Below are 22919 nucleotides of genomic sequence, written 5' to 3'. Positions count from 1 at the left end.
AATTAAGTTTAGGTTTATCACTGATAAGCATAACTGCTGATTTAATGCAGTGGACAAACAAAAACATTGAACAAAAAATAAGTCGATTTTATATTGTATGCCGACAAGGGGCAAATGAATAGAGACTATGGCACTAACATTGCAATAAAAATCAGATCAGCATTTAATTGGTTAATCGGCATAAACTATGTGTTTATCATTGATCTTCTTTTTAACGGCTACAAATACTCGACAACAAATGCAACAATGCTAAAAATGAAGGCAAACTATTTTAAAATCAATAAAAAACATGCTCAACAGTTGCAGACAGTCAATGGCAATTATCACAAGAATCAAATCTCACGAGTAAGAGTTGATAAATTTGCAACCTACCTTTGAACAAATTGTTGCCGGCTTCCCATGTAATTAGTCTCGGTGGGGAAACTGTCCGTCTGAAAAGGAAAAAAGTACATCTATTTGTATCCGCTAATATTTTGGTTTTATAATTTTGTACTCATCTTGTCCCATTAACAAATGATTTTGCTTATCTTTTAAATTGTTTATTTTAATTTTAATCAGAAAAAAAGAAAATATGTAGGGAATCAAAAATGAGCAAAACTATTTCAAAACAAAGAGGAATTATCTACTTTCATACTATACAAATTATAGGAATATCCATCCATTATCTGCACCGCTTATCCTCAGTAGGGTCGCGGGGTGGTGGAGCCCATCCCAGCAATCATTGGGCAGTGGGCAGGGGACACCCTGAACTGGTTGCCAGGCACACGGGGACAGACCACTCGCTCGCTCATTCACACCTAGGGACAATTTGGACCAGCCAATTCACCTGAAATGCATTTTTTTTTTGGAATGTGGGAGGAAACCGGAGTGCCCGGAGGAAACCCACGCAAGCACGGGGAGAACATACAAACTCCGCACAGGAAGTCTGGAGCTGGATTTGAACCCACGCAGGAGGTTCCCATGACATGAACTGTGCCGCACATGCGCTAACCACTGCGCCGCCATGCTGCCCTCATCTCATCTCATTCGCCGTACCGCTTATCCTCATTAGGGTCGCGGGGGGGGGCTGGAGCCCATCCCAGCCATCTCCGGGCAGTGGGCAGGGGACACCCTCAACTGGTTGCCAGCCAATCGCAGGGCACACAGGGACAGACAACTCTTTCGCTCATTCACACCTAGGGACAATTTGGACCGGCCAATTCACCTGAAATGCATGTTTTTGGAACGTGGGAGGAAACCGGAGTGCCCGGAGGAAACCCACGCAAGCACAGGGAGAACATGCAAAGTCAGCGCAGGAAGATTTGATCCTATGACCTCCAAACTAACCACTGTTATATATATTACTATTATTTTTGCAGAGAACAATAAATATAGTAAAAATATACAGTATTTGTTTTTTGCTTTATTAATCAATAGTAAATTAATTGTTTGATTTTTATTATCCAAAAATTGGAAAATAAATTGGAAAATGTCCCCCCAAAAACAAGCAAAAGCATTTGACAACAGGGATCAATTACTTACGCAATTGAATGCAACAAAACAATCAGAATGTCAGCAATAAAAATAATAAAACCTTTTCACATCACATGCAGCATGCTGAACGTGCAGTTTTGAGGGTGCACATCGAGCGTTACAAAACGTTTGTATGAAAAAACAAAACAAGAAAACCTTCCTGCATCGGATTCGATCGCTTCCATAAACTCGGCCACTATTAACAGGAAATGGACTCCTCAGCAGTACCGACTCCATTTTCATCGGTACTTCGGCTTTGAACCGTTAATTTGTGAAAAATGTAGCGTGGAAGTATTTTTAATGACTGTGATTGGTAGAAAAAGGGCAGCGTTATCCTGCAGCGCTGACTGGCCTTTAAAGGAACTCCCGCCGCTGTGCATGAAAACAACCAAAGTTAATAAACGATTTAAGTGTGAGGTACAGTAGGGGAAGTCCACCGCTAATTGTGAAAAAAAAAAAAATGTTCACTTCGAAAGATGAGAGAAGTCTATTATGAGTACAAGTGGACCCCCGGGATACAGCATCCCCACCTTATGGGGTTTTGACTTTACAGTGCGGAATACGATGTTTTTTCGGCCCCGAGCCTCCTCACTGAACGACATCAACAACAAATTATTTCCCAAGACTCTGAGATAGCTATATGCTATTGGTCAACGTTATATAAAATACTGCTCTGCTATTGGTTTGTGTCACAGCATCATGAATATGACAATATTGTATTGGCTGAAATATATCCCACAATGTATGTGTCTCTCTTTGATCAGTTCAGAATCTTGCGTAAATGACTTTGGTATTTTTGGTTTAGCTATGGGTCCCAAGGCTTGCAGTAATGCCAAGGGAAGAACCAACAACATGCATGTTGACAATACAGATATGCTATCGGCTGAGCTACCTCCCACAATGCCTTGATAAATGATTCAAGTGTGAGGTTCAGTGGGGGAAGTTGACTGGTATAGGTAAAAGTGCTCTCACGTAGAAAGATGAGGGAGGCCTGTGATCGCTGACACAGGTACTATAGACCCCTGGGATAGGAAGTTTTTACTTTATAGTGTGAAGTAAGATGTCTTTTCAGCCACTCGCGACAGTATTTTACCCACTATGCCACATCAACAACAAATTATTTCCCGTTCCCAAAAGCTTCAGTCTCTAAGACGATATCAAATAAGATGCTGGTCTGTTATTGGTTTGTGTCACAGCCACGTAAAAAAAGCAACGTGCTATTGGCTGAACTATTTCCCACAATGTCGTTCTTTCTCTTCAGTCAGTTCAGAATATCTCGAAACAAACTGAAATATATTTACCCATTGTACCAAAGACTTGCAGCGATGCTAAAGCATTAGTAGGAAACACACATGAGGCCTGTCAGAATCAAAACTTTTAAAAAAGTATTGCTGAAAAATTGTCCTCAGTGTCTCTCTGTGTCCTGTTTGTAAAAAATATATTTTTCAACTTTATTGTGTACTGAGCCGGCATTTACATAATGTATTTTTTATGCATTTGTATTGTTTTTTCATATTTTAATTTTTTATTAAAAATATTAATTAAATGTCAAAAAAAAAAAAAGCATTTTCAGTTTTTTGATGCATTCTATCAAAATTTGTGCTTAAGAAGGGTAGAATATATCACTTTGCTTTAATTTCAAATTGATAAAATGGTCTAAAAATAAACAAATTAAAGAAAAACATGTATGCCTGTGTTATATATATATATATATATATATATATATATATATATAAAAAAGGGCAGCACGGCGGCGCAGTGGTTAGCGCATGTGCGGCACAGTTCATGTCTTGGGAACCTCCTGCGTGGGTTCAAATCCAGCTCCAGACTTCCTGTGCGGAGTTTGTGTGTTCTCCCCGTGCTTGCGTGGGTTTCCTCCCACATTCCAAAAACATGCATTTCAGGTGAATTGGCCCTAGGTGTGAATGAGCGAGTGAGTTGTCTGTCCCGTGTGCCCTGCGATTGGCTGGCAACCAGTTCAGGGTGTCCCCTGCCCACTGCCCGATGATTGCTGGGATGGGCTCCAGCACCCCCGCGGCCCTGCTGAGGATAAGCGGTGTAGCTAATGAGATGAGATGATGTATATATATATATATATATATATATATATATATATATATATATATATATATATATATATGTGTGTGTGTGTGTGTGTGTGTGTGTGTGAGAGAATGTGTGTGTGTTGACGATACAATAATGTATTTTTTGCACTGTGTTTTACTCTTTAAACTAAGTTAGAACATGATAAAAGGGAGTTTTACATTTTCATATTCCATTTTAAATTTTGTAGTTTTGTTCAATTTATTTGACAAACAATCCTCTGTTTGAAGTGTAGTAAAAACTAAAAAAAACAAATTCAAAATTATATTCTTTTGCTTCTATCATTGTTAAAAATGTTTTATTTTACTAGAAAAAAAAAAAATAGCAATGCTAAGATTTGAGAGCTGCGGTTACAGTGCACAAATGAGTGTCTTGACAATGGACTATTTTTCTGTACTAGACATTCCCTTACTGAAACTCCATAAAAGCAACGGCCGGATTTCTGTAGGACTCTTAAGTGCGTCATCATGTGCAGCGCAGATCAAATGCATGTTTTTTGTTTATTTACTTTGATCACCCAAAAAAAGTTGCTATCTTACTACCAGCATAAACAAAAAAATTTCTGTAGATCTGAATTCCGCCATTTTGACTTATCAATGCGCGCATCTTGTCTACATCACAGCGACGCGTAAGGCCGATGACGCTTCACATGGTAACACCATTCAAACTAATGCCAGCTGTCGTAATAACGAAAGGAGAAAACATGCAAAGGCATAATGAAGACATCAGACACTAGTGTCTGCATTATTTATAACTTTACGTGTCTTGATTTAATATGTGGTCTATCGGGTCAGGCTACAGGGAAAAATGGCAACAATTTCAAGCACATCACCGAAAAGTCATGCACTTTTCAAACCATGAAAACAAAAAAATTAAATTTGAGCATTTTCCAGAATCCCAAGCACCCATATTGTTCTGTTTTTTTTAAATGTTATTTATCTGGGTAGTGGAGCTTCGGGATAGAAACCCATGCTCAACCCGCCTGCCACTTCAGACTTGATTAATGCCGGATTAATGTACCCCAGGGGTTCACTGTAAATGGGTATGTACCTGAGCTTGTAAGAACCCCAAATATTTCCGATCCAAACGATCAGAGAACATTGCCCAACCCTCTCGCCGTTTTTTTCCCTACGCGCCGCTCGGCCGTCTGCAGCAGTCGATGGACTCTTTGAATTGGCGCTCGTCGGAGGCCCGCTATGAAAAAAGAGCGTTTGAAGGTCAGAGTAGGAAACCTCAATACTTTGAACTTTGAGCGTTTTCCTTTAGCAGCTCGCTCAAACACTCGCTTTCTCCGCAGGCGTTATTCAAAGAAAGCGAGCGCCCATGCAACGAATCAAAGGTCGGACACGGAAGGAAGAGCGTTTGTTCCCGATCATTGCCATTGAAATGATAACAGTGTGAAGTTTTGGGGAGGAAAAAAAACGAAATTCTTTTTTGCGGCGTCCAGGGACTCATCCTAAGACGTGCTTTTCAATCGGCGTGACACAACCTAAATCTGATCAACGCTTAGAAAAATTGGATGCCTGCCGGCTGGAACTCCAGCAGAGCCAGCCAAGAAAAAGGAAAGAAAAAACGTTTGGACATGGCTAAGAAAGCTTGCGCTTGATAATTAAGAGTCAGGGTTAATGCTACAAGCTGCACCATTTTCACTACCACACTAAATTTAAGTTCTGTAATATAAAGATACGGATATTACGAGGGAACTGTATGAGAGTGTGATTGTGCCGACTGTGTTGTATGGTGCAGAGACTTGGAGCATGGACGCAGATTTGAGAAGGAAATTAAATGTTTTTGAGATGAAGTGTTTGAGGAGTATGTTAGGAGTGACAAGATTGGATAGATTGAGAAATGAAATTGTGAGAGATACAACCGGAGTAGTGGTGGAATTGAGCAAGCGTGTGGATAAGAGAGTACTCGGTTGGTTTGGACACATGGAGAGGATGGATGAGGAGTGAATGTTGAAGAGGATCTACACAGCAGAAGTAAATGGAAGGAGACCAAGAAGAAGGCCGATTGACATGGATGGATGGTGTTATGAGTGCACTGCAGGAAAGAGGTCTAAATCTAGTTGAGGGGTAAACCAGTAAAAGCTTTTGGGCCCTGCTGTTGAACAGAAGAGTGTGTTGTGTCACCCTGACCCGAGTGACATGGCCGCTTTCTTGTGTCCCGTTTCATCTGGAGGGACGGAAGTTTGACCAACTTAGGTGCCGAGGTCCCTAACTTGTTAGGGTGTTTGGGCATTTGGGTTGGCCATGGTCCAAAAATGTTTGTGTGTGTTTTTTTTTGCTACTTTTTCCCATTTTTATTTTCTTTGTTATTGTATGTGTTTATCTTGCTGTCGGTCAGCCCTCTTGAGGGATATGACCAAGGTAGATAGATAGATAATATACAGATATGCCAAATAATGAAAATAGTATTCCAGAGTTTATAGATATGGAAGTTTTTCTGGTGTTGCATTTAAGAGAGCCATTTTTTAGGTTGAAAATGGTTTTTCGACAATGTTATCACGTAATAGTAGAGATCATCCCGATTGGGAGGGTTACTTTAAAAATGTTACCTGTTGAATAATGTAATCAGTAACATAATCAAAATATCATAATCCATGTAATGTAATCTTATTACTTCAAATCAATCTTGGATCACTTCAATACCAAATATGCTTCTAGAATACGAAATAAAAATCCATGCTGGACTTTGTAAACCTAATCGATGCCTTAAAACTAGAAAGATACACACACAAATAAACAGCACATTTTTGTAAACTAAAAATCTGTTTTAATTTAAAGTATTAGAAAAAACATATTGGACAAAATCCTACAGACGTGCATTCTTTTGAATACATTTTGCAAGTATTTTACATACTATGAGCCTCACCTAGAGGGAGCTAACATCATCATCAAAAAATAATAATGATGGTGCGGTTTAGTCACTGATAGTCTCAGTAGTTCTTATTCTTCCTTTTGCCATGTAGCGGTTGTTTTCCGTTGCACTCCACTGTTTTACTTATTTAACTCATGTTAGCCCGGCCGCATGGTAGAAAAAAACACTCTCTTAGGGCCGGACCTAAGTTCACGGTATTATGTTGACACAAGGCTATTGTAAAATGTTTGGAGTAAATTATGTTACACTGCAAGTCAAAGTGTTTATCAAATTACATATATATTGCTGGGTATGATGGCAGATGATATTTGCTCTTATTAGGAATTTTTTTTCCCATTTTTGTAGAAAAAAAGATCAAAATGGGATACAGTGTTAGGCAGTCCACAGCAGTGTATTTAAAGGTTTTTATAGACAAAATTTTACTTTGGGGGGAGGGTCGGTAGTTAGTCTTGGGTGGTTGCGAGAGGATTTCTTCTTCCGAGAGGGAGCGTGACAGACTAAAGGGAAATAAAGAAAGATAGGGAAAAAAGAAAGGGACAAAAGGAGAAATAGAAAGAGAGAGAGAGATAGAAAGACAGAGATAGAGAGAAAGTGATGGAGAGATAGAGATCGAGAAAAAGAGAGAGGGGGGGAGAGAAAGGTTGAGAATGAGAGAGGGATTGAAAGAAAAAGACAGCAATAAAAGATAAAAAGAAAGAAACAGGGAAATAAATATTCTCCTCCGGTTTTGACCAAGCGTTCCAATTGTAAAAGCGTTTCGGCCAAACCACAAGTGCTTTTTGGCGTAAGAGGCGAGGTCATGGAAGTCACCGGGATAGCGAGCAAGAGTAAAAGGCTGCCCTCTGAATCACCCCCCCTCACCAGTCCTATCGGGACCCCCGGACTGACCAAGCAGGCTGAAGGAAAGATTGAGACAAATGGGACAAGCACGTCTGAACGGTTTGTTTCGCCACTCTGGCGTTTTGTACATTTTCAGGGCTAAGTCATTTGGAGAAATGTGTGTGATTTTGCGTGAGTTTCGGCTGTTAGAGGATCGGTTGCCCGACCGAGAAAATGGCAGCTTCAGTTTTACACATGATTGAACTTGATCCAAAGGCACGACAAGATGCACCTTACGAGGCGACAGACACATGGTTGTTCTTGGTTGTCCGCATGAGCGCCTTTAAAAAACGATTTGTGTCTGTTCGTTGTCAGAAATGGAAAAAAATAGAGAGAGAGGGAGAGAGAAAGAGAGAGAGAGAGAGAGGAGAATGAAGAATAAGAGAGGGACAGAGAGACAGAGCAAGGGAGGGAGACAGACAGAAAGAGAGAGAGTTAGAGAGAGAGAGAGACAGACAGAGAGAGCAGTGGGGGGATGAAGAAGAAGAGAGCGACAGAGATACACATAGCAAGGGAGAGTGAAAGATAGAGAAAAAGAGAGAGAGACAAAGAGGGAGAGACGGAGAGACAGAAAAAGGCAAAGAGTGAGAATAATTTAAAATGAGAGAGACAGAAAGACAGAGAATTTACAAATGAGAAAGACATAAAGGAAGGAGGAAACAAAGAAAATTGAGATGGACAGAGGGAAAACACATATTTATAAAAAAAAAAAGATACAGACTCAGAGACAGAGAGAAAGAAGCTGTGAGAGATAGAGACAGAACACACCAAGGGAAAGAGACAGAAAGGGATCAAAGAAATACAGAAAGAGAGACAAAAAGACGCGCAGAGACAGCAAGAGAGTGAGGGACTGAGTGAAAAAAAGGGATGGACTGAGTGATAGAGAAATGAAGATGGAGATAAACAGAGAGAGTGAGAGATGAACAGAGAAAAATGAGAGACAGAAATAGAAAAGGACAGAGAAAATGAGAAAGGCATAAAGAAAGATATTAAGAGAACGACAGAAAAAACAATGTATACAAAGAGAGGAGGGCTCGAGCCAGACAGAGAGAAAGGAAGAGACTGAGAAAGTAAAAGAGAGATGTAGATCGGGATAGACATTGAGAGATATTTAGAAAGAGAAAAACAAATATAAGGAGAGAAAAAGAGAGATGAACACAGACAGAAAGACAGAAACAGAGAAAGAGAGACAGGGAGATATAGAGAAAGAGAACCTGAGATAGACAGACAGAAAGAAAGACTAAGTTAGACACAGAGAGAGATACAGAGATAAAGGAGGGATAGATCCTGATAGATAGAGATAGACCAAGGTAGAATGGGAGAAAACTGGAGGGATAAAGAGAGAGACAGAGGATAGAGACCACCAAACAAAGAGAAGGAGAGCCTGAGATGGACAGAGAGAAAGATAGAAAGAAAGACAGAGATAGACTGAAAAAAAGAAACGGACACAGAGTGCGAAAGAGACCAAAAGACATGTGGCCAAGAAAGAGAGAACGAGAGACAGAGAGAGAATGAGAGACAGAGATAGAACGGGAACTCAAGATGGACAGAAAGAAAGGGAAAAAGTGAGCGTGTGTGAGAGAGAGAAGAGAAAGACAATGAGACGGATCAAAACAGGAACAGAGAGACAGATAGACGAAGACAAGTGGAGAGAGACTGTAAGAAATATTAACATACAGAGACAGAAAAGACAGATATATAGATTTAGAGACAGAGAGACAGGGAGAGAGAAAGAGTGAGGAAATAAGACATGGAGAGAGCAAGAGAGAGAAAGAGAGGGATTGTTTGTTCCAAATGAGCTCTTGTTTATTTCTTCTGGAAAAGAGTCAAAGTAATCCAGCGAGCCAAAACAGGACAACTTGGTAGCGGATGAAACGCAAAACAAGAGTGAGTAAATGAAAGAGAGCGGGAGAGAGAGGGAGACATATAGAGAAATAGAGAGAGAGAGAGAGAGAGAGATTGTTTCTACCGAGGGAGCTGTTGTTTACTCCTCCTGGAAAAGAGTCAAAGTAAGCGAGCGAGCCAAAATGGTACGACTTGGTAGCGGATGAAACGCAAAAAGATGGAGGTTAACATCACAGATAAGTGAAGGGAATTGAAAAGGAAGCTGAAGTATATACCCGACGGAAAAAAAAAACCTACGTAGCGGACATTAGACAACAATTAAGAGTCCATCGATTGGCCGGTGACTTGAGAGCCAATGGTAAGCGATCAAATCTAATTAGTGAGCTGCACTGGATAAAAAGACAGATAGGCGAATCGTTGGAGGGGCTTAAGTGAACCTCAAACCCAGAGGAGTCCCGTCCCGATGAGTTAGCGGCCATTAGCCAGTGCGAGGCACACGCCGTTCACGCTAACGATTTTTGCGATTCGTCTTTTCACTTGTTCCCAGTTGACTACAAAGGGCGCTGGACCCTTAGAGGCACGGTGTACATTATATGACCACTAGATGCTGCTGTTTGTTGTAGTGCAACCTAAAACAAGTGTTCAAAAGCACAAGGAAGAATACAAAATGAGACTCGAAGTGACCAAAATACACCATTTTACATCTCATTTCCCAGCCTTTTTGAGGATTTTTACTACCTGAAGCAAGATGAAAGCCAATGAAGTGCATGCTATGTAGAATAAATGATTATTTTTCAACCTACGATAATTGTTAAAATTGCACAATCATATGATAGTTCATATATTTTTGCGCACTATTTAAGTCAATACTACCTCAAGAACAGACTACTTCTGTCATGAACCAGAACGGGATCAGGAACCAAACGCATGACGTTCTCACACAATCTTTTTATTTTACGGGAAATGGGGAATCATGCACGTTAGACAGAGGTCTGGCGTGGAAAGACAAGATGCCAGAGACCGACGAGATTGATTCCAATTGCCCGAGTTGATATCGGACAGATGGGGTCGATACCCGATAGGACAGGACAGACAGGCAGGATAAATAATGAAACAGGATATTGAAAATAAACAGGACAAACAAGACGGGAACGAAAACTGGAGAGAATAATAAACAGGACGAAAATAGATGGGAACGAAACTGGAAACCGATATTAAACAGGATAAAAATTTATGGGAACAATACCTGACTGGAAATACTAACAGGAAAACAGGACCGAGTCAGAACCCACGTCTTGCGGGGCAGAGGTTCGTTGCTGGACTGACAAAGTAAGAGAGAGCGCACTGAGCTTGAAAAGACGGAAAGCCAATCTGTTAATGAGCCGCAGCTGGCGTCACACGGGCGGGGCCAATTGGCCGTAATGGCAACCCTGACAACTTCGAAGGTAACCGTTCTTCGCTTGCTGTTTAATTTTGAAATTCAAACAACCTTTGCAGTGTGGTGGTAAAAAAACAAATGTTGTTTGAAAAAATAAAGACAATATTTAAATAAGCAAAAATATATGAGCTATCGTGTAAACACTTGAAAATACTTGGCGCTCGTAAATTAGTGTTTATTTGACATAAGTTGATCTTCTCCGAGCGGGACCTGACATGATTGGCCGCCATCTTGCTACCCTTTAAACCTGTTTTATTTTTATTTTATTTTATTTTTGCACATAACTGGAATAATTTATTATTTCCCCCCAAAAAAGTGAAAAAATAAGAACATAGAGAAAATTTTTAGGTATTAATTGTTATTTTTCCTTGTTTAACTTTTTTTAAAAAAACATCTTTCCTTGTTTTTCTTTAATTTATCCGTTCCTCTTTTCTGTTTTCTTTTTTTAAATATATTGTTTTCCCCATTTTCCTTTCTTCTTCTTTTCTACCTTTCCTTTCTTGTTTTACATTCGCAAAAAGAGAGGCAAAGCAGTAAGGGAAAATACAATTTTTGGTCGCTTTGAGTCTCCGTACTTTGTATGATTCCTTGTGCTGTTTAGCACTGGTTTTTGGTTGTACAGAAACAGTGGTCTAATATTAAACACTGTACCTTTAAGGGATAAACGCAACGGAACTGTTGAGTCAGTCAACAAAGCTTGTTGTTATTATCTCGAGAATCGGCTAACGCGGAAAATAATGAAACGACAACCTCTTGAGAGTCCATACCCTTGAACTCGATTCTTCATTCTCATTTTCCCGTAAACAACATATCACATTGGCTATATTATCCTTTCTTTTTTTTTTTAAATAAGCCGAACTCTATGTAAGATAAAAAAAAAATAAAAAAATACGTGCCTCAAAAGTCGAAGCTTAATAAGCAATCTTTGAATAATACTCTGTTTACCAGAGCGGACAAGAAACATTTGCATAATCTGTTTTAAGTCCATGCCGTTTATTCGCGGGATGAATAATGAATTCAACAAATATGCCAGACGCTCGAGAAGAAGAAAAATAGTTTGATCAACACATCTACTAAAGATTCTTTTCCGCTGCTAAAAGGATAATGAAGACTTGGTTTAATGAACGTTTTGGAGCAAATTATTTTTATTGTCATAAAAGGATGTTTCATATCTGTTTATGATCGCAATATTTATCTCTTTATTGTATTAGTAGCTCGTCGTTGTCATGTAAAAAACCTGAAAATACTGGTTTGTATTTTAACATGAAAGCAAAAGTTCATTTCCTAATGATAGATTTAATTAGCGATTACTCTTGACTTAGGTATTTAATAAAACATCGAAGAACGATTTAGAACGTCAAAAGACAATTCAATCTTTATTTTGAGCTTTTCTGATTTTTTTCATTTTTCTAATTACATTGCAAAGCGTTTTAGGGATTTAAAAGAATAATAATTCACAATATAATTTGCACAGTCGTCTCGTTAACTATTTGGAAATATATATAAAAAAAAAACACTATTAATTTGTAATGTGGTTGGATACTGGAGTGCCCTGAGGAAACCCACACAGGCATGGGGAGAACATGCAAACATGCAAATCGGGAAGATGCGGTAGCTGCAATTGAACCCTGGATCTACGTGCCGTGAGGCTTCGTGCTAACCACCAAGCCGCCGTGCTGCATATTCATATATATATATATATATATATATATATATATATATATATATATATATATTGCCTACTGTTAGGTGCATGTTCCCATTTAATAATAATAATTTGTATTATATGTTTTATCACATGACATTATCGGTAGTATTGCTATTTGTATTATAAATAGTAGTATAGGTAATATGTTTTGTAGTATTAGTATTATTGATGGGCAGCACGGCGGCGCAGTGGTTAGCGCTTGTGCGGCACAGTTCATGTCATGGGAACCTCCTGCGTGGGTTCAAATCCAACTCCAGACTTCCTGTGCGGAGTTTGTATGTTCTCCCCGTGCTTGCGTGGGTTTCCTCCGGGCACTCCGGTTTCCTCCCACGTTCCAAAAAACATGCATTTCAGGTGAATTGGCCGGTCCAAACTGTCCCTAGGTGTGAATGAGTGAATGAGTTGTCTGTCCCTGTGTGCCCTGCGATTGGCTGGTAACCAGTTGAGGGTGTCCCCTGCCCACTGCCCGGAGATGGCTGGGATGGGCTCCAGCCCCCCCGCGACCCTAATGAGGATAAGCGGTACGGCTAATGAGATGAGATGAGTATTATTGATAGTAGTAGTGTTCATAGAAGTATTGATAAAAGTATAGAAGTAAAGAGAAAAGTCATATAGAAAATTAATAAATAAATTAATGAGCAAAATAATCCAAGTGATTGTCATAGTATCTAGAATCTAAGATGCTGGTACAAATGACTTGTGTTTCCTCTGATCATACGACTACGCGTTTTCTTCTGTTCCACGTCCGCTTAGTTAAAACCAAAACAGGTCCAAACAAGTGATGTACTGCTCTTCTCCAGTGCAAGCTTCATTTCCATTACGTTCATTGACTCTGGGACTATGTTTACGGAGTCTGCCATGACACTCAATGAGCTCACACGGTAGGTGTGTCATAGTGTGGTGCTTGCAAACTTTGAATCGCTTTTATTGGCTTGTGCTATTATTAAAACTTGCCTCTGATGGGTCGTCCGCTTTGAAACTCGAACAGTAAAAATTGTGGTTGGCCAAAACTCCATCACTCACTACAAAACCTTAAAAAAAACCGCAGTGCTTTGCGGTTTCACAACCGCACTATGTTCAAGCTTCTGACTTCGACTTCGGACCGCCGCTCCCGATCGCCGCTCCCTATCACCCCCCCTACCACCACCCCCTACCACCTTCTTCTTCCTCACCGCCCCCCCAGACCTTTCTTACATTAAACACATTTTTTGTAAAAAAAAAAATGGTTTCATCACAATTACGGCAAATGCAGTATTTTGTGATCAATAATGTCATTTTATGTAAAAGGTTGATAACAGTTTACAGATTCCCAGAAGGTTATATAAACTATTGTTTTATTTCTTTGATGCGAAAAATCACTTTGAGAAAAAGATTATGCAAAATTGTCTTCAATTGCAACCCCAATTGCACTTGAAATCAACAGCAAATGGACAAAGCTTGGGAAATAGTTTTATCAAACACAACACTACACAATGTGAGTTTCTGTTTGCACAACAATGGGCACATCTGCGGCAGTTTAGCCCCGGGACGGCAGCAAAACGGCTTCTCCTCCAAAGATCAAATGCAGAAGTCCACCAGTTCAAGCGTACATGTTGACGTTTGACGGAAAAACGTTTGTTCACGGAACGGGGATCAACAAATGAGAAGAGAAAGGTTTCACAAGCACTGACTCTAACATTGACTTCTGAGTTGCACCACCCTGATATCCAGAAACCCGTGAGTATTTGATTCCAGGTTTGAGTCTGTTTAATAACATAGTGTTGTAATGCCTGGTTACAGTTTCTCTAAAAAAAGACTATGAATGGAGCCCCCATGTGCATTGGGGAAGCCGAGGCGTCATTTTACACTCCCCTGAACAACAAAGGCTGATATGGACAGAGAGAGAGAGACAAGGAGAAGGAAAAAGAGAAAGAAAGTCAGAAGCAAAGACAGAAAGAAAGAGACAGAGAGAGAGAGAGAAAAAGAGAGAGAGAGAGAAAGAGAGAGAAAGATAGAAAGAGACAAAGACAGACGAAGAGAAAGAGAATGAGAAAAAGAGAAAGAAAGACAGAAAGAAAGACAAAAGAAAGAAAAGAACAAAATAAATTAAGAAATGGAAAAGAAGGAAAAAAAAGGAAGAGACGTAATGGAAGAATACAATGAAGTAAAAGAAAGAGAAGTAAAGATAGATAGAAAAAGAGGGAGGACAGAAGGAAGGAAAAATAAAAGACAAACAGACAGACAGGCAAAAAGGAAAAAAAGGGGTAGTCTGAAAGAAGGAAACAATGATAAAAGGAGGGTTGGAAGAAAGAGAACAGAAAAAAATAATATATTGTAAAAAAATAAAAGCAAGAAAAATAAAGACGAAAATGATTAGATAAAATATTGGGTCTGATTTCAAGTGACCTCTCTTCGTAGAACCTTTAATGTTAACCCACTATCTCTAATTTGAGTTACTTATTTTGTGACACCGACATTTCCGAATTATCATACCCTCACAAAACCTCCCTGGTGAAATGGACCTCGGTGCAAGCATGATTGATACTCTCAAAGGATCAAATAAATAAATAATAACGGCCCTTGCTACTTAATTGTCCGCCTGCCCTTGGCGGGAACGGGCACAGCGTGCTACGCTAGCTAGCGCAAACGCTACTAATCATCGGCGGACGCGTCCTCATCAATACTTAGCGCGTCTTTGCCGTTAACTTAAGTCCCGAGTCAGCAGTGACCTCGCCTCGCCCTCATTTCAACCGTTGCTAACTCAGCCCAAAAAACAAAGCTGATTCACACGGAGATCACGTATCGCGAACTGACATGACTATTCATGAAACATGTAAGGGACGACGAGCTCAAACTTCGCTAGGAATTAGGAGGGTCCAAAAAATGTCATGACGGTGCTTGTGCTTATAAAATCGATTACTTGAAAATGACATGTTCAGAGGGTTACTCGTTTGTCTCCGGGCGGTAAAACCATTTATTCGGATTGCTAAGGAAATTTAAATTCTTGACCCAATCTTATCTCAGTCAGTGGGACAGCATTCTGATTTCAAACAGACATGAACTGCCCCTGAAACAGAATGGGCAAAAAGGGGCTTACCATGCATGACACGTATATGCCTTTTCACATCGCTGCAATAGTCGACCAGGGATAATGGATAGCGACTAAAACAGTAAAGTTCTTTTTCAGCTGCCGACAATGGTATGCTTCAGCAGCCTGAACCAAAAGAAAATGTGCTCCGCTGGCTTTCAGCAATAGTCGACTATGGATAATGGATCGCGGCCACAACTGCGCATTTTATTTTAGGAGGGGTAAAAAAAGGCACGCCTGCTGTGCAGACACCCCTCTGCCAGTCCCTGCTCGCAGCAATCGATGATTGGGGATAATGGATCACAGCCACACAGGTGCAAGTCATTTAAGGCGAAAATAATGGCTAAAAAAAGAGACACCAGGCCCAATAAAAGTGTACACTGCTGGTCCCAGCTCCCTGCAATATGCCATTGGGGATAATGGATCGCTGCAAGTTTATCTCTCTCTCCCCTCAACCAGCTAGTCTCCAGAGGGCTGAACCCCGTCATCTGAGTTTGGGATAGCGATGCATGGTTTTGGAAAAAAAAACCTAATTGCGATCTTTCAGTCATGTACTGCAATTTCGAAGTGATTTTTGATTCTACATGAAAAAGTACATTTCTGTGCTTGTTATGTTTTTGGGGGGAAAAGCATACTGACATGCAAACTTTCCTCAAAGTGATGTCCTTAGAGACTGAGAGTATATGACTGGAAGGTTAAAATAACTATAGCTATACAAAAAAAAACCGGAATTGCAAGTTAAACGAATAGTCTTTATTGTCATTATACTAAAGTACGACATTGGAGGGCTACTCCTTTTAGTATAAGAAAAAGTTTTAGAGAGAGGCTGACTAGCTACTCGCTAACGTCGGGTAATCGCAACTTCTGTAAGGTCTTTGGGTTGATTAAAATAGTCCCAATATAGCAGTCTTCCATGAATAGTACCTCTAAGTCAGGGGTGTCCAACTCATTTCAACTCGAGGGAGACAGAGTGGGAGAAAAGGGGTGGGAAAGAGAGTGAGAGAGAGAAATAAATACATGTACAGTGTCTTTGTGAGAGGCACCTGGCTTTGGCAACATCAAGTTGACATATTTCAACCTGCAGCTTGTTTTTCTCTTGCGCTTCTCTGAGTGTTGTCTCATGGGCCGGATTCAATCCCCTAGCGAGCCTGATCTGGCCCGCGGGCTGCCTGCTTGACACCTGTGCTCTAAGTTGTCCGTTTTAAGAGTAACGGGTCTGTCTGGATTTGGTAACTACCCAGTTTGGCAATGGCTTAGGACAGGGGTCGGGAACCTATGGCTCGCGAGCCATATATGGCTCTTTCTATGAGTATCTGTGGCTCAGAGACCAATTTGATTGCATGCAAAATTTCTCCATATTGTTCAAAACCGGAGATGTCTATCCTATTCAGGTACACGTAAAGCCAAGCCAAAGCTAAATCAAGGTGTAACACTTAGCAGTATATATAGGGCACGTTTTTCACTACGATTTACAGTCAAGGTGTCACACAAAAAAAGGGGGAAAAAAACTCGTTTTGGCTGTACAACGCTAAAGAATCCTTTATTTAAAAGTTCACTATATAATCTGTGTTCAGTGTTCAGATACTTTATGATGAATCCACAGAACTGTAAATACGCCAAAACACCGGAAGAGAACTTAGTCATTTGATTGGGTGAGTGGGAGGGATGGGTGGAGCTATGCAAAAAGTACAAGCATTCCCTCCCATCTCTCGCCAAAGGTAAGCACATAAGGCTCCCTATTCTCAGAATGTTGTGACGTTTTTACAAAATAAATGCTTGCATCTGGTTTTGAAACCAATATGTATGAAAAAAAAGGTCAAAGGAGTTTAACCGATCTTGAGTAATTGCAAGAAAGAGACAAGTTTAAAGTGGTCTGTTTGTTGATTTTGGGACACGGGCTCTGGCATTATTCTCTTTTCATAATTTTTATCAAATCATCAAAAATAAATGTGCTGAAGACTTAGCTTTTGTCTGGGGCGCCGGTTTAGCAATTTAGTAAATTTGTCTCATAATATATGGTGTGGCTCTTTCCCAAAATAAAATTAATATTTTTTGCTTTTATGGCTCTTTGAGTCAAAAAGGTTCCCGACCCCTGGCTTAGGAGTTGCTAGCCTAGCTGTTAGCTTTCCCTTCCAACACCGCCTAAGTCAATTCCCGGGCATGATGAAAATCCAGGCAGCACCCTCTGTAACCTGCTTCACTTGCACTTTACTGACTTTCCTAAAAGTCCAATTAAACCCACGCAAGCACGGGGAGAACATGCAAACTCCACACAGGAAGGTTTTATCTCATGAAAATCAAGAAATCCATTGTGTAAATAGTAACGATCCAAAAAAAAAAAAAAAATCCCGACATTTCCAAGTACACATCGCCTCTCTTTCAATCGGCGCCCACTCGACCGCTTACTCCTTTCCACCTCGCAACCCATCATGTCAACGTAACTCATTTCCGGCGCTTTATAATCCGAAGGGAAGTGGGAGGAGCTTGCCGGAAAGAAAGGCGCGGCACGCCGCGATCCAGTTCATCATCCTTGAGTGTAAAAATAGCCCGAGCTGCTTGGAGTTAACATCGAGCCGGCGGTACTTTATTCATTAGGGCCGCGCCGGGGATCAATACGGCAGACGTATACACTGTAGCGTTGACAAGATAATCTCATCGTTATGAATTTTGCTGGGCTCGTCAGTAACATGAGCTATTGCAACTGTTATCGCCCGTGACAAGTGCAGGCAAAGAGAAAGGGGGAGATTAAACCCAGAGCACAGAAAGGAGACTTGATTTGATGTTTTTAAGATATTTAGGCCTGGAGTGCAGTACCACTTAATGACCACATGTGGAAAAAGCGCTGTTGCATTTTTTACTTTTCAAGCATTGAATGCAAATTATGTATTCAAGGTTCTTACACCTTATTCATAGCCAAATTCAAAACCAATTTTCCAGTACCATTATAAACAAGCTGGTGTAAACCATGCACTTTGCAGAGTTACAGATATATCTATATCTTTTAATCTTAGGTGCGCTTTTATCAAGACATATGCTTTTTCGATCTTTATTAAATTGTGAATATATTTGTTTTGAGAAAAATCTCTCCCCATATAAGTGTTGGGTAAAAATTACAGCAATGTGTATCTTATATTTCCCTTTGCATGGAGTTCTTCTCGTTACAATTTACTGCTGGGAGAGAGTGCATGTTACATTTAGGTGTAGCATGCACCGGTCCACTTGGGCGCAACCTGTATGGTTGCCATACAAACTAATGCAAGCTACAGTTCATCACGAGAAAATAAAGAAATGCGATGGCAATCCACCAGAGAGTACTGTCGGCATCATTTTTTGAGCAGACTTGTTTGAATAACATGGCAACAATATCAAGCACTTCACTCAAAATTCAAGCACTTACCAATCCCTAGAAACACTTCATAAAAAATCAAGGAATTTCACGGGTTTCAAACACCTATATGAACCCTGTTTGTTTTGTTTATTATTGTTCTTTAAGGCAAATTTTGTTCATCCTCAATTTACGTTCCTTTTGTTAAGGAATCAGAAAACAAGATAGATGTCAGTCAGTGCAAAACATCGTCGGTACTCACAACTGTGGTTTTATTTTGTAAATACACTAAAAGGGCTTGGCAGTATGTCAAATTAATTCGGAATGACCATATAGTCTAGCAAAAGATTATGTTTTGGAGTCCCCAAAGTTCAATATACATTTTATTGATATATTTATTTAGATGTAATTCTTTTATTTGTATTATTTTTTATAATGTATTTCTACTTGTATATATATATATATATATATATATATATATATATATAAAATCATTTTTAATATATCCATTTCATTTATACAAATATTTAATACGTATGTATTTTTTAAAAAATGTTTTATTTATGTTATTTAGAAATTGTTTGTACTTATTTTGTTTTTCAAGGTCTAAAAACAAAATGCTTATATATTTAAAAATGTACTTTTGCATTAGTTGTAATTCTGTACTAATATTTAAAATCATAAGGTACAGTATATTTTTACAACATTTATTTATTCATTGTTTTATCAAAATAAACTAAATAAGAATAAAATTACTAAATTTTGTGCAGGCTTGGGGAGTAACGGAATACATGGAACGGCAAAAATGTTGTTGGCAAGCTGTTTGGATTTATTTTCATTTTGTTTCTGTCACATTTTATGTTAGTTTTGCTGGAGATCAAAGAGATCAAAGCCAGGAGAGAAAGCTTACCATGTGTTGTGAGTCATAATTTTATTCATATTTAGTTTATTTTGTCTTTTATTAGCATATTTGGTATTGGAGTAGTCCAAAAGTAATTGAAAGTATGTGTATATAAGGAAACTCTAAACTCTTGTGAATTTCGAGGATATATTTTACCAAGCACTTACTGAGTAAATGCTCCAAAAATAAAGACATTTCACAATAAAATATGAAATATTCGATAAGAAACTAGGAATTGATCAGCCTGGTAGAAGCTCAGTTTTGCCAAGCCATAACACCCTCTTGGGACCAATCGAGGGCATCAGTGTAACCCAATACAAAACGAGCAGACGTATACATTTCATTTTCATACTCCATTAGCGTTTGCTATTATTACTTCTACCCTAAAGAGAAAAAAACAAAAAACTAAGAAAAACATTTTGTGCCGAGCCGCCATAGTTTTTGCTTTGGCAATAACGTGTCTGAGTGCCGACTCAGGGAGCTTTTGTTGCCGTAAACACGACGGTCAAAACACTGCATGGTAGCTGTCATTTCCCGTCAAACGTGGGAGTTAAATTTAAAAAAAACGCTCCATAATAGGCATGAGAAAAAAGGGTTGAAAATACGGTTGTCTCCATTTTTGGGGATAATCTGTTCCCTAACAAACTGTAATAGGTACATTTCAACTACAGTGTTTGTGAAAGTATTTCCACCCCAATAACTTTTTGTCATATTGCTACAATTTAGGCTTCTAACTTAAAGCTAAAAAACATTTTTTTTTTTTTTCCTAAGAATCAACAATATGTGAGACAAAATCGTGAAATAAACCCAATCATTTAAACATTATATATTGGATTTAAAACAAAACCCTAAAAAGTGTTGCAAAAATATTGACCCCATGCCAACTGACACCAAAATTTCACTGATGACTTCTGAATAATCTGATATCGACGTAAATGACTAATTTTGTAACATTAACACATTTCTCGGAGAACTGTGCAAGCAATAATACAAAAATGGAGAGAAAATAAAATCACTGCAAACCTACCAAGTCCTGGCTGCCTCTCAAAACTTTTGGCCCAAACAAGAAGAAAACTAACCAAAGAAGCAACCAAAAGGTCCAAAATAGCAAACAAACACTAATTTAAATGGTTGATTGATGATTTAAAAGTTTTTCAGATTTTTTATTTTACCTAAATAGGAGTCTTCTTTTACGTAAAATAACATTCGAATAGGTGTCCTCAAGTGTTCGCTGGTTGATTAATTGTAGTCAACAAGTACAGCTACAGTGGGTGCTTTACGAGTGGCGCCTGGTTTTGGCGACATGTATTATGTGACCCGATGCAGCTCGCTTTTCTCTTGTGCTTTTCTCAGCATTGTCTCGCGGGCCACTAATAAAGCGGCGGGTCACTTTAGGCCCACAGCCCAGGAGTTTGACACGTGTGACCAACACATGTGAAGATTAATTTTAGCCTTGACATTATCATACACTTTTTCTTTCAGTTTCACCAACTATGCGGATCAATAATCCAAGATTATACGTAGCACACAACAAAAAAGCTACCCAGTGTTGTAAAGACAAATTTGAATGGTTGTAATTGCAACATTGCAGCCTGGTCATCCTGGAAGGGGGATTACCTCATGTCTGGTCCCTTCTCAAGGTTTCTTCATTTTCCTCATGCTGTAGTTTTTGAGTTTTTCCTTGCCCTCATGTAGGTTATAGATCAGGGGATGGTGTAATAATAGTCTGTTGGCAATAATCTGTGCAGCCCTTTCAGACTCTTTGTGATTAAGGGTTATACAAATAAACATGACTTGACTTGAATGTACTGGCGCTTTTAAATTGATGCCAAAATTAATCTGTGGAATTTATAAATAGAGAGAAAAAAAATGCCAATGGACCAAAAAACCCAAAGTCGAACCCTGATACGTCAAAGGATCACTGTATTTTGCTCGGCACAAAACCGTCAAAAAGACGCCGGTTGAATTTAAATCCCCTTTAACGACGGATGCTATAAATCGCGGCACGGGGCGATTTATATCGGTTATACGTGGGCGAAAACATCTGCTTTATCGCCGCCGTTTGTTTTCAGAAATTAGAGCAAATGAAATGGTTTTCACACTACCGTGTATCCGTTCAATCAATTAATCACGTAACCGACGAGATGGCAGAAGTGCTTAGCAATAAAAGACAAGGACAAGGACGGGGATAAATCATTTCCCTTCGGCTAATGAGATAGAAGGTGAAAACAGATCTAGTAATTCCTTGTTGGAGCCTAGCGGGGTTTTTTTTTTCTTCCGTGGCACATATCTGGAGGGCAGCTCTTTGGTGGTTGGAGACGAGCCAAAGCGCTGCGGAGTGAGAGGCATTTTGTTTGACTTTGAAAGTGTTTGATTTACTGCGAGACGATCGAGCTACTGCCGGTTCAGAGAGTACGTTGTCTGCGTGATGTAAGGTCATTGACTATGTTTACATGCAGGGAAAAGCCCAACTGGGATCGGAATTTGGATTTCTGGAGCAGTCAGAATGAATTGTTTACATGCCTGGAGACTAATAAATAGAGCTGCACAGGTGCTGTTCATTTTAGGCGGGGAGAACAGAAAAAAAAAAACATCATGCATGGAAAAAAATGGGCATGCTTGACCAACTCAATAGTTGCCTTGGGATAATGGATAGCAGGAAGAAATGGTGCAGTTCATTTTAGGTTGGCCACAAAGTCACGATTAAGTGCCGCAGACTTAAAAGAAAATGTGCTCTGACAGCCGCTGCTCTCAGCAATAGTCGACCAAGGATAATGGATCGTGGCCCAAACCAGAATTTGTACAACTTTTCATGAACATATTTCAAGCATTTTTGAAGGATGATCAAAGTCCATCAATCCATCCATTATCTTCACCGCTTAACCTCAGTAGGGTCGCGGTTATGATCAAAGTCAATTTTCCAATTTCTCCACTACCATTTCAAAGAAAAAAATAATACTTTTATTATATTGTTGAAAAGAATAATGATGGATTATCCTTATCAATATTATTAGTGGTTAACCAACACAAACTATGTATTTTAAGTGTGGGACACCCAGGCCAATTCTTCTAAAGATTGAAGGAGCTGTACGGAATATGGAACTTTTGGTCTCTCTGCTGCCATATCCTGGCTTAAAGTCATGATCATGGCCTCAGTCAGATCATTCATCATGCGTGGACAGATATGTTTTCTTAGGCCCACTCGGATAAATTATTTTTATTTATATTTCATCTTTAAGCAGATTTTTTAATTTTTGCTCC

At 39.4% G+C, this 22919-nt stretch overlaps 1 protein-coding gene across 3 annotated transcripts in view; it reads right to left on the bottom strand.

Annotated features, from left to right (window-relative positions):
* pcdh17 (protocadherin 17) overlaps window positions 1-22919 on the bottom strand; it is a 95349-nt gene that overhangs the window by 47931 nt on the left and 24499 nt on the right. For all 3 annotated transcript variants that reach the window (XM_088333757.1, XM_088333758.1, XM_088333759.1), the window contains exon 3: window positions 373-431. In XM_088333757.1, coding sequence (XP_088189883.1) covers window positions 373-431 — 59 coding nt within the window. The remainder of the gene's footprint in view (window positions 1-372; window positions 432-22919) is intronic.

This window comes from Urocampus carinirostris, chromosome 4 (assembly GCF_059441175.1).
Source record: "Urocampus carinirostris isolate Australia breed hairy pipefish chromosome 4, RoL_Ucar_1.0, whole genome shotgun sequence".
Classification (NCBI taxonomy): Eukaryota; Metazoa; Chordata; class Actinopteri; order Syngnathiformes; family Syngnathidae; genus Urocampus; species Urocampus carinirostris.
The sequence above is the reverse complement of the archived record's forward strand: the minus strand, read 5'-3'. Positions and strand labels throughout refer to the sequence as shown.